At 28.6% G+C, this 12,000-nt stretch overlaps 1 protein-coding gene and 1 non-coding gene across 2 annotated transcripts; both read right to left on the reverse strand.

The window, feature by feature from the left end:
- Positions 1-3,163: 3,163 nt before the first annotated feature.
- Positions 3,164-7,841, reverse strand: LOC125069445 (regulation of nuclear pre-mRNA domain-containing protein 1B). Its single transcript, XM_047678942.1, has 6 exons — positions 7,595-7,841; positions 7,072-7,308; positions 6,445-6,671; positions 5,358-5,466; positions 4,635-4,810; positions 3,164-3,478 (listed from the first exon to the last, which is right to left on the reverse strand). Exons 1-6 carry the CDS (start codon positions 7,743-7,745, stop codon positions 3,332-3,334), a joined length of 1,047 nt encoding a protein of 348 aa, XP_047534898.1. The 5' UTR covers positions 7,746-7,841; the 3' UTR covers positions 3,164-3,331.
- An 815-nt stretch (positions 7,842-8,656) lies between these two features.
- On the reverse strand, positions 8,657-8,729 carry Trnaf-gaa. Its single transcript has one exon. It is a non-coding gene; the product is annotated as a tRNA-Phe (tRNA).
- Positions 8,730-12,000: the final 3,271 nt, after the last annotated feature.

Below are 12,000 nucleotides of genomic sequence, written 5' to 3' on the forward strand. Positions count from 1 at the left end.
TCGACGAAAGTTCGAACACAAAGGGGCTTAATAACGCAGAATGCTACATTTAATTTCAACCTTTTTACTTTTATAATTAAATAAATAAAACACAAGTAGTGTTAATATAACAAAATTTATTATTATATCGCCGATATACAATTGTCGTTAATTTTAATAGAATTTGCACAAAATATATAAGAAACGTAAACATTTTATCTTATGTTCATTGTAATTAATTCGTATTACCTTAGATAATAAATCAAAAAATATTATGTACAATTTCTATTAAAATGAACACGCAGCTAATACAAGATGTATTTTAGCTAAACTATCAAATAAAACTAAAAACTCTATTATTTGGCCAATCAAGCTTAACCAATAACTAGATAAAATGATACAATGAAAACTATTACGATTCGTTTTGATTTTATAACTAACAAAAACATTATACTTGTGTATAACTTTTCGGCTTGAGTTACATAAACGGTTTTGTGTCAGTTGCTTTATAATACCGATTCTGTCACGCAATCTTTACATTTTTGGAGCGGAATAGTTATTTATCTTACTTAACTAATAATTTTTTTACATTTTCAAAGTTTTAGTAACAACTTCGTTTATATTCAACAGACCATTTCATCGCGAATTCATAATGAATATTATGGATTATTTTAGATCTCGAACAATGTCATGTCAAATAATGTTGTATTTTTTTATTTTGACCTGCCATTGAAATGGACTATGAATATTTTTATAACAGAATCGGTACTAATATTGAAAATGCCAAGAATATATAACATAATATATATTTTAAGCTAAAGTGTATTTAATAGTATGGTTTTACAAAAGAAATACTCTTAAAGATTTGTGGTACTTTTGGTACGAACATAAATTATTAAACTAGTACATTATAATATTTCCAAATAAAATCAAATACGATTAAAAAGGTTCTTATGTTAAAAACTTACAGAAGGTGAATTGTAACCAACAATACGAATAAAAAAAAAATTTAATTAATAACCATTTACGTCACATAAACTCATATAAATGACACGTTATTCCCTGCATTGTGAATTTTTTTCTCAACTAAACAATTATTGTGTCCATACATATACAATATACATACATAAAATAATAAAAAAAAACTTCTAATTTTAGATAGGCAATGACATTTTATCTATAGACTAAAGATTTCTTCGAAGCATCATTTATTAATATGAAATGTTAAAAAATCTAATTATTATTCGATTGAGTTCAAATTATTTTAGAAGTTTATTTGCGTTATACGAACGAGATAAAATATCAACAATATTATATCAATTTATAATTATTGAAATTCCATGAAAAAAGTGATTACAGTATTATTTTTAATTTGAAAGCCTCTAGCTGCTACTAGCGTGGTTATTGTGACTTATTCGAGGTTTTATCGCTTGTATATATTTATATAATTATGAAACATTGGTCTATAAAATTGTCTCTGATATTAAAAATACACTTGGATACATTTGCGTAACACACACATCTTTAATGTATTAGGATTAATGTTCAAGATTTAATGCTATGTAATGAAAAAGTCTCTTCTTAACTCAATCATTCTGGTGCTTAACGAGTCTACCAATAAAATGTCATTATAAGGTGTCGATATTGTCACAGTACATTTATCATATTATGTTTGTAAAAATTAATACTATTTTCAATAAAACATCATATTACATGTTTGAGAAGGTTGCTTAGTTAACAGTTATAAATCTTAAGAAATGAACAAAAAAACACTTCTAACAAACAGCGAGCGCTAAAATTAAATACGGATAGGGCTGATAATACAAGCTGTGCAAAGTTTATATGACAGCAGCTAGTTACTAACAACTACTACAGCATAGACAAAATAACAAACCGCTTGTCGATTACGTTTATAGACCAAAATGTATAGAACTTTTCTAATTATTTTTTTTAAATATTAAAATTTGGTTGCCTGATGGTTTGTGGTGACCACCATAGTATAGAAGCTGTAAGAATGGACATAGACGTTGCCACGGTAAGAAATATTAAGCCCCTTATATCGTAAATGCGCCACCAAACCAGAAAACTAAGATGTTATATCCCTTGTTCCTGTAGTTACACTGGTTCACGCACCCTAGGACCCAGAATAGAACAATATTACGTGTTGTTGCTTGGTGGCAGAATATAAGATGAACCTTCCATAATGCCTTTTTAACAAGAAGCTTTACCACCAAATATATAAACCAGATATATCTATTATTCTGATAGCAGATAGCTCTACAACCAAGTAGAACATTGGTATTACATATGTATTTAATTTACCAGGTTACCAATATTTTACTTAGTATATTGACAATTAAGCGAAGTTCAAAATCGCTGCGACAATAATTGTCAATGCTCCTTATGTAACTAATTAAAAAAATTTGGACCAAAGCATCTCAAAGTATTTCTTTTTTATGTGAAATATTTTAGTCATGTTAAATTTGCAATTCTTATTAATATAATTGAGACTAATAAAATAGGGAGGACTAGAACTTCCTACATAACGTTTAGATACTATGGCCAAAAAATTCTACTGTGAAATATGTCTTTATATTTATATAGAGACGAATGCAAGAGATTTTAAGATATAGCTAAGCATACTATGTTTTAAGATTAACAGAAAACCATATATTTCTTTCCTCTTAAAAATACGAACTATGAATTTAAATTCGTACATCATAGACAATTTTTTTTTTTACATTTTGGCAAAGGACTATTAGCAAACATATTAAATATAATAATTAAAGGATAAATTGTAAAAAAAAATAGTTCACATTTAAACGTGTAAAATATTATTGCTTAATTGAATTGTAGATATTCGATATCGTAGAATTGTAGAGATGTAAATTCGATATTTTCAAACACAAATATATTGATTTGTATCAAATTACGCCCTATCTTTGTCTTTGTATCATATTTGTCTTTTATCATGAATTACAAAGTTACTGCAGTTAATACCCCACTGCTGGGCAAAGGCACCACGTTAATGTTTCTGAACTTATCCTCCCCTCTTTTAAATCTTTGTTTATATATTAAGCCAAGTTATTGTTAACATATTTTACTTCGTCGCGTAAGTATGAAATAGAGTTGCTTCAGAAATAAAGCCTTTTTTTAATCTTAACGATTATTAATAATGCAGCTAAATTTTAAAACTTATTTATTATCTCATATATGTAACTACGTTCGTTCAACAGGACAAATGTTAACCCTCTATAACTATTTTATTTTAGTCACGCTATAACAATACAATTTGTATGCATAAAGTCAGCCTAAAATTATTGCTTTTATAAATAATTAAATTCTCTAATTCTCAAATACTGAAGAGGTCTCCAGCGGAAGGGAGAGGCGCCAGGCCTCCTGTCACATCCGGCAATCTCGATACGTCAGGCAGGTTATCTATGTGAGACTTCACTTCAGCCTTAACTTCGTAAATCTTCTGGAGTTTTATATTGTATTCCTGAAATTTATTAGTTTTAAAGTTAATTATTTCCAAAATTGATATTTTTTATATTGCCATATTATAAAACTGCTTGATAATAAATATATATGTAGGTAGGTAGGTATAACATAAATTATAATGTAGATTATATTAAATATTATATGGAAGATAAGTAAAACAATTGATAACTGTGTCAATTTTCATTAATTTGGTAAGAAAATCAATTTCGGACTTTGAACCTTATTGATTCTATTTGAATCAATTAGAGTCAAAGTCTATTTATTTGTTGTCAGTTGATAAATTTTCATTTCATCTTACCGAATTTAATTTAATAGTTTATTATTAAATTTCACAATCTCAAGCTCACCTATCACCAAATCAATTTCATATTTCCATTGTTCATAGTAAGTGCATATATATATAGTGGCCAAACCTTTGGCTTAATGGACCCAAGTTTTGACGAAAATTGTAAGAACTGTACGTAATGGAAATAGTGATACAAGGGGGGCGGGGTTTACACAGATTTGCGCCAGCCGGCCGCAATGAGTTTATCAAAACAGTTGATCGAATCATTAAAACGCATGTTATAACATACGTAAGCTAGTAAATCTATAAAATATTCGTAGTAATAAGTACCGAGATCATAGCATAGTATTAAATTATTTAAAACACAAAAGCTGTATGTCGGAAGGTGCCTCATATTAATATGTCCAACCCTTATCCCAATTTTATTTAGGGTCGGCGCACAGGGCTCGATCTACCATATAGCTTTTTGGGCTTCAGACCAGGGCCCCGTGGATTCAGGGGGCCCCCAGCTAAGTCAAGTCAAAATCAGAATTAGACGATAATGCGAAAGAATCCCTAACTTTTTTAAATTAAACAGATCGTATGGTTTGCAGCTCTGCAAGTCCTGCAATCAATCAAACCCATTCTATTAATTTAATTCAAGTCTACGTTCAGATATGTCTTAGGTGGGCCCTTAAGTCTCTGTCTGACGTCATCTCACAAGTAACATTATATCTAGCCATATCGTCTTTCACACAATCCATCCATAAACTATACTATGTAATATGAAAATTCCATATCAACGGGATAAGTATTAATATAGATAGTTTATATAGATCAGAAAAACAAATAAAACTTATGTGTTTTAATATTATATAGATATACCAACCTCGAGCTTAGCCTCAGCTTTCTTGGCGAGTTCACGTTGAGCCTGTTCGAAATCCCTCAACATGGCCGCGACCTTCCTTCGTTTCTCCAATTCGTCGGATAGCCTCAAGTTGTATTCAGCGAGTAGTTCCACTGCTGAATTGACAACGGCACTGAGACTTACAGCGGATTCTTTATCTATAAGAGAAATAATACAATTAAATAAAATAAAACTATTTTGATTATAACATAGAACGTTTTCAAAATTGTAATTCTATATTTAAAAAAAAAAAATCTACAAAACCAAAAATTGAGTTGAGTATATTTTAAACGCATGGTTGTAAAAAAATGCTTTACAGCTTATTTGAATTAATAATAAGCTAAGCTAAGCTAAATAAATAAAATCAAAACAACTATAAAGATAAATTAAATGAAATATAATAAATTATAGATTAGAGTAATTAATTCTTAAAAAGCTTTGAATAAAATAAAATTTGGCAAATCATCATAAAACTATGAATGAAATATATTTCATGTATACAATATTGAAATATTAAATGTCTGAAAATAAAATCAAATAAACAACCAGATTTAAGGAAAAAAAAAATAAGGTATAGTTTTTGTTTTATTGAAAAATGAAACAATGAGGTCTGATAAATATTTATTTCTGTATATTTTGGTACATATTCTTTAATTGTTCTGTGAATGAGTGTACAATAACAGAATATCTTTGTATACCATTTACCTTCTAACTTAGATAACAATTGCACTTCGGATACTTCTGGAGGCAGTGATGCTATTCTCTCTCTTACAGCCTCATCGCTTGAAGCACTTGACTCTAACTCTAATAAGGCCTGGAATTTTATAATTTTGGTTTTAAAAAGTAATACAAAATTCGGAGTAACCATACAAAAGTAATATCTGTATTTTGGGTTCTGCTAACACAGGCAATACTTGTTTAATAGAATATCTATAACTGTTATTGCAAATACCAATAAACTTTATTTACAGCTTGTTATTGAAAATAAAGTTTATTTATCAAAGTCTTTTAAATATATTGCCTATCTCAACATTTGGGTTGCAAAACTGTCTTAGTTCTATTAGACAAAATTAAAAGCATGCAACTTAAAAAGCTATGTAAACTTGTCAAATAAAAATCATTCCTTTGTTATTTATCTAATGATAGGACCCTATGGAGCATATTATGTTTTGAGAAAAAATAACTAAATAGTTTAATATGATATTGCAGGGTTATTTAAGATTTACTTTGGAAATGAAGACAAATTTCGAAATAGGGTCATCTCATATTATGAATTTGAATTTGAGAATCTATTATAATTCATTTAAAGAACAGTGGACACTTCCATTAATTCAGTAACAGAAATAAAGACCACTAATCTATACTAATATTATAAATGCGAAAGTAACTCTCTGTTGCTGTTTCACAGATACTGATCCAAATTTGATGAAATTTGTTTGAAATGTAAACATACAACTTTTTATTTGGAGTTTTTATAACACGAATCTCTTAAAACGTGAACAAAGCCACAAGCAACTACATTTGTGTCCATAAGAGCATAAGGATGTATTATGTAAAATAGAAATGTGACCAAAATAATGATGTTGCTTAAAAAGACTATTTATTCTGCTAACAAAAAACTTATAAGTGTGTGCATAAAGTCTTGGCAAATAAAATAATTTAATTAATTATTTTTGTTATCAATAAATAATATTAAGTTATTTCCACTGATATTGTAATATTGGTATCACAAATATCAAAGGATAATAGTTATTATTGATTTTAATATATATTCAGATTAAAGTTTTTATACCTTTATTAGTTCCTCGGGCTCCGGTGGGTCACCGGGAGGAGTATTTGGACTGACTGATGAATGTGTGTCATTAAGTCCATCTGAGTTGGTTTTGGACTCACTCTTTCGTCTCTCTTTTTTCTCTTTAACTTTTTCTGAAAGTCTTGGCTTTTTCTCAGGTTCTTTTACTTCTATATCAGTTTTTTTTCGTTTAATTGCATTACGTAGTTCTACATCATTAGGGTCAACTGGAACACAAGTTAAGAATAGTACAATAATAATTATATATGAAGACAAAAGTATACCATATTGTGAAAACAAAATGCTTCGGAAAAATATATTAAATTTCAAGATTTTTTTTATTCAACATTAAAGAAGATCAAATTATTCACTGAATGGACTCATAAAGGCACTTTCAAACTAAATATTACAGTACAGTATAGGACCAGCAAGAAGTTCAGTAGTTACTATTTTCCACTATTTTAATAGTAGACATAATCAAGCAAAGCCTCTAATGAGTTACTGTAATTAACTTAATTTAAGTAACTCATTAACTAAATTAGATAATGAGTTACTTAAATCATAGTGTTAGTTCTATAGATACTGTTAAAATAATGAGGCTTCCGAGGTAAGGATGTAAGTACTTACCAATTATTTTAAACTCTATTATTCTCTCTGGTTCATATACACCTCTTTCTTCCCATATATTCAATATCCTATGAAGAGAATGCTTGGTTTTAGTGTTGATACCAGTCTTAGCCATGTGTTTTAGGGCTTCCGTGAGAACATTACCAAACTCTTTTCCATATTCTGGCCCCTTCTTTTTACTGTTTTGTATTACATCGTTAGCTAAGTACATGAATGTTAACTGCTTGCCATCTTTTGCTACAATATAATTTAAAAAATTAGGTTATCTTTCGTATGTTTCAATTGTAAAGCTTATATAACACAGCGATAAGAATAATAGACTGACATAGAAACGATTCAAGGTATGAAACAAATATTACAAATGAATAATAGCCCTTTATTTAATAACAAAACAATTTAAAAAGCTAAATTCGAATCCTATTAGACGAATGCAATGAAAACTATTGGTTACAAGAAATTATTGTAAATTGTATTCACGATTTGTATACTATGTTGACACGGGAAAAAGAAACATAAAGCTTACCTTTTAGCATTTCTTTGAACCAAGTTTTAACAATAGCGGCGTGGTGTTTTCTATGATGAATAAGCCATAGAGACAATGTTTGTATACTTTGTTGACTTGAATTTAAATCTTGTAACTTACGTATCAACGCGTTTTCAGTAAAACCAGACATTTTATGGTGTTATAATTATTTGGCAACCTATAATAAATACCACACACGAGCAGACTTATTTTCGATATTGCAAATGGTCTCTGACATTGACTTGTCGTCGACGACTGACGTTTGTTTTTATAAAACGCCATTTTCAAAGCAACAGTGCTACCAATATAAAAAAATAACTAATCATTTACCTATATATTAGTTTATAAGAATACATGTATTAAATATTTTATATATTGGGGAATGTATATTATACATATTAAAATATGTGAGCGATTAAGTAACATGAAAAATTATTTTTTTGAAACATTTTAAATACTATTCGTAAGAAATTGCGGCTAGTCTAGTTTAGCTAGTTTTAAATTCTTATATACACGTACTTATTTCTAAAAGTATTAGAAATTATTTAGTATTATTTCCAGAAGCAGAACTGATGTATTTATTGAAGCCTTAAATTCTGACTAAGCTTAACAAAAACCCTCTGAAATAATATAAAAATACTTATATTATGAATAAATCTCAAAAACTATTTAGGAGTACTGTCAATTGTTGTATGGGCGAATGTACATAATATATAAAATGATTATGTTTAATATTATAGATATTAAAAGCTATATTTCAATGTTATTGATATTTATGTATCGAAATTTTCTAACTTTGGTAAATATAATTTTGACTAGAACTCTAAAAATCTTCAAAAACTTTATATTTCATATATTTATTTTAGACAAAGTATATTTACACTTATTTCAAAAAAAAAAAATTTGGTGTTTTATTTTTTAATATATCCGGATTGTTTAATTGCTCGTAAATAAATAAAAACAACTTTAAGTACATTAAAAATGTTAATACAAAATATGAAATAATTTTAAATAACAATTATTATATAAATTAGTGATATAAAAAGTTACAAAAAACTATACTGCCGAAACCCGGGATTGAACCGGGGACCTTTAGATCTTCAGTCTAACGCTCTCCCAACTGAGCTATTTCGGCTATGACGAAAATGTTATTATAATGTATCAGATTAAAAATGAAAATGATAACTTTCTAAATCGATGTAATGATGAGTTTTTATTCAAATTTATTCCAATCATATTTTTTTGTTATTTTTATAAGATTATTTTAAAGGTATGTGTTTATATATAAGTACACTTAATTTTCTACAGGTCAATCTTTATCCCGAATACAACAAAGTTCCTGGCGTAAATAAAAACATATAACTTCTCATATATCTCATTGATAACATCTACACTGACAGGGCTACAAATAATGTAATTATTTAATAAATTTTACGCGCAAGCCGATACGAATGAAATAGCAATCAACTATCGCTAGTATTTGTGTAAAAAAAGACATTTAATGTATACCTGTATGTTTAGCACATATAGAGAACTAATAAAAAAATGCAATGAATTGAATATGGAAATTAACTTCGTCGAACTACAGCTCTTCCTTAAGCACTTTACAATCGTCATTATAAAGAATTAAATATTTAGCCCAAAACATTGACAACTTTCAAACAAACATACATAGTGAAATAATAAGAAGATAATATATTTATTTAATAACATAATATGAATGTATGTTATCGTTAATTGTTTTAGTGAAACCATCCCCAATTATTCCTTATATTAAATAAATAATCAATACGTGCTTACTTCGGAAGATTTCACTAAGAAGTGTTATAGCTTAGTATAAAACCACAGGCGTCTCAATCAAAGAAGACATTTGTAATATGTACACAGTGATTAATAGTAGAATTCCGTAGTAATACCATTTGCTCAAATATTGATGACACGTTATCAGATACAAACATTTTAGTCACATGTAATTGTACCTCCACCGATCCCTCTTTACTTGTATTATGAGTTCGCTATAACGTTATTTGATGAGTTCCAGATACGTTTCCAGTATAACAGAAGTGCAGCTGGCGCGGTCAAAGTTTTTATCAGAAATGTAACAAGAAAGATCCACGTGGCCGAGAAGCACATCGAAAAATACACGAGCATATAAATCAATGTTAAGTGTCATCATCGTGTTGTTGCTGTTTATATGTCTACCTAACATAATTTAATATAAATTTGCAGTTTATCATTGAGTAGTAATTTAGCAGGTACAGTCAGCGTAATCGCTGAACTATTTCAGGATGAAAAAATGTGAGTCAGTGTAACTATAGGCACAAGGGACTTAACTTCATAGTTTACAAGGTTCGTGGCACATTGGTGTTTTACGGAATGGTTAATATCTCTTAAGGGTAATGGTGACCACCTAATAGGTGGGCCATTTTCCCATACGCCAGACAATAACATAATTAAAACGATAGATTGTAAGTAAATTCGAGTAAAACTAAATAATACAGTCAACTAAACATTGGCATTAGATATGAGTAGTTTCATTGCTAAAATCTGCTTAAAGTATATGTTTAGTTTGTATAGAACTTGAACTACTTATTATTTACGGAAAAATTACGGACTTTTACTAAAATATAGTGTTACAATACTAACCATTACTTAGGGAGTAAAATGAGAAGCGAAAGAGTGGTATAATTATGGCCTTATCCACTGAGAACTTACTCAGTGGTGTAATTATGACTTTTCATTCGGAATTCCTGATTTCTCACACAAATGGACATTTAAATGTATTATATTTATTGCTATTCTAATTAGTTATTATGGAAACATTTGAGTTACTGGGAATCAAAGTATTAAACATATGTCAATAGGTCCAAAGTTGTATAATTAATAAGGAAAAATATATGGTCAAGCCTTGAGTAGTTTTTTTAATTATATTTGTTTTATTATTAATTCCTATTTGATACAACGGTTAGCGATGAATAAACTTTAAAACTTAACCTTTTTAGATTAGCACCAGAACCACCAAGAGAACTAATTTTTATTAACAAACTATACTACACTACGAATTTTGTAAAACTATTCGTTCGTATAAACGTAATTTACATATATTATATCGACTATGATAGGTATGTATATCAATGAAATAAAGCAACCCCAGTGGTCATTGCTCACTCGTTAACCCTGTTCACAAAGCGAACATCAACAAGATCTTTCTCTGCGATCACGCACCTGCGCCGGCGCAGCCTCTTCTCAGTAACCACACTTTTCAAAGGCCGAACCGCACGCGCCTCTCGAACGCGGCCGCTTGCACGTGAAAATGAAATCGAGTTTCTAAATTAGAATCATTTTTAAATTTAATATTTTTACTTCTTTCAAACGTAACTAGTGGCCTGACCTTATCTAGCTTTCTTTTTTTAAATTATTTTAGAAGTGAATAAAAAATGATGATGTTTTTTTTAAATAGAGTACCCAGTGTTTTTATCGTCGTATCTTTAGTTTTATTGGCCAATGCACAAAAACAAACGAATAATCTGCGAGACGTCGGTAAGTTCATTTATATTGTATTAAAAATAATTTCAAGTCTATATAAATAGAAAATATATATAAAACAGAAAAAAATATAATATAATATCTAATTAATTTTTATTGTATGCTGTTAAATTTAAAGCCGATATAAACACAGTTAAAATAAAGATGTTAAGGCTGTATGTTAATTAATATTTCGGAAAATATCTTAAGACATCAGTTAACCTAAACATAACCGATGTCAACAACCTACATTTAATATTATTTTGAGCCAAGGTAAGAAACACCGTTAAATAACTCGTATCCATATATGTTTTTAAAATTAGAATAAATAGTTTATTTTGGCTTGAGTTGTTGTTTTTAAATAAAATGTAAAGCAAGTGGTATATGTGACAGAAATGATCCATTTTCCAACAGAAGCGTTTCACTCATATGTTACGTAGAGAAGTGTTGCACTAACAAATGAACGCCAATATTTTACTTAAAAATATATTCTTAAATGTGTAAATCGTTGTAAACTTTTTACTATTGAAATCGATATACGAACATAATCAATTTTTTTTTAGTAAACTAAAGTTCAAAGGCAAGGGTAGTAGTTAAAAAGTACTTAAAGTAGTTACTAAGATTCATTTACTTATACTTAATTTAATTGTTTCTTATTTGTAATACTAAAATTCTTAAATAAAAAGCAACAGAGAAATTTAAATGAAACACAGAAACAGGTGCTTGAAGAAATCATCATGAATTAATTTAATATTATGTAATTCATGGCGGTTATTATGCACATGAACGCATATTATTATTATGTTTCGAATCGCTGCTGGCCAATATCACTTTTACTTTTAGTGACACAACTGAAAGTGATTTCTCTCTCGAAAACGAGT

Source organism: Vanessa atalanta, chromosome 15 (assembly GCF_905147765.1).
Source record: "Vanessa atalanta chromosome 15, ilVanAtal1.2, whole genome shotgun sequence".
NCBI classification, from domain to species: domain Eukaryota; kingdom Metazoa; phylum Arthropoda; class Insecta; order Lepidoptera; family Nymphalidae; genus Vanessa; species Vanessa atalanta.

What these genes read in the sequence shown, in the direction of transcription:
- LOC125069445 (XM_047678942.1), bottom strand. Translation starts at nt 7,745, where the DNA reads ATGTCTGGTTTTACTGAAAACGCGTTGATACGTAAGTTACAAGATTTA. An exon ending in ATTGTTATCTAAGTTAGAAG is followed by an intron (nt 4,811 to 5,357) that starts GTAAATGGTATA and finishes TTTCTCTTATAG; the next exon opens with ATAAAGAATCCGCTGTAAGT. An exon ending in AAGCTGAGGCTAAGCTCGAG is followed by an intron (nt 3,479 to 4,634) that starts GTTGGTATATCT and finishes AATAAATTTCAG; the next exon opens with GAATACAATATAAAACTCCA.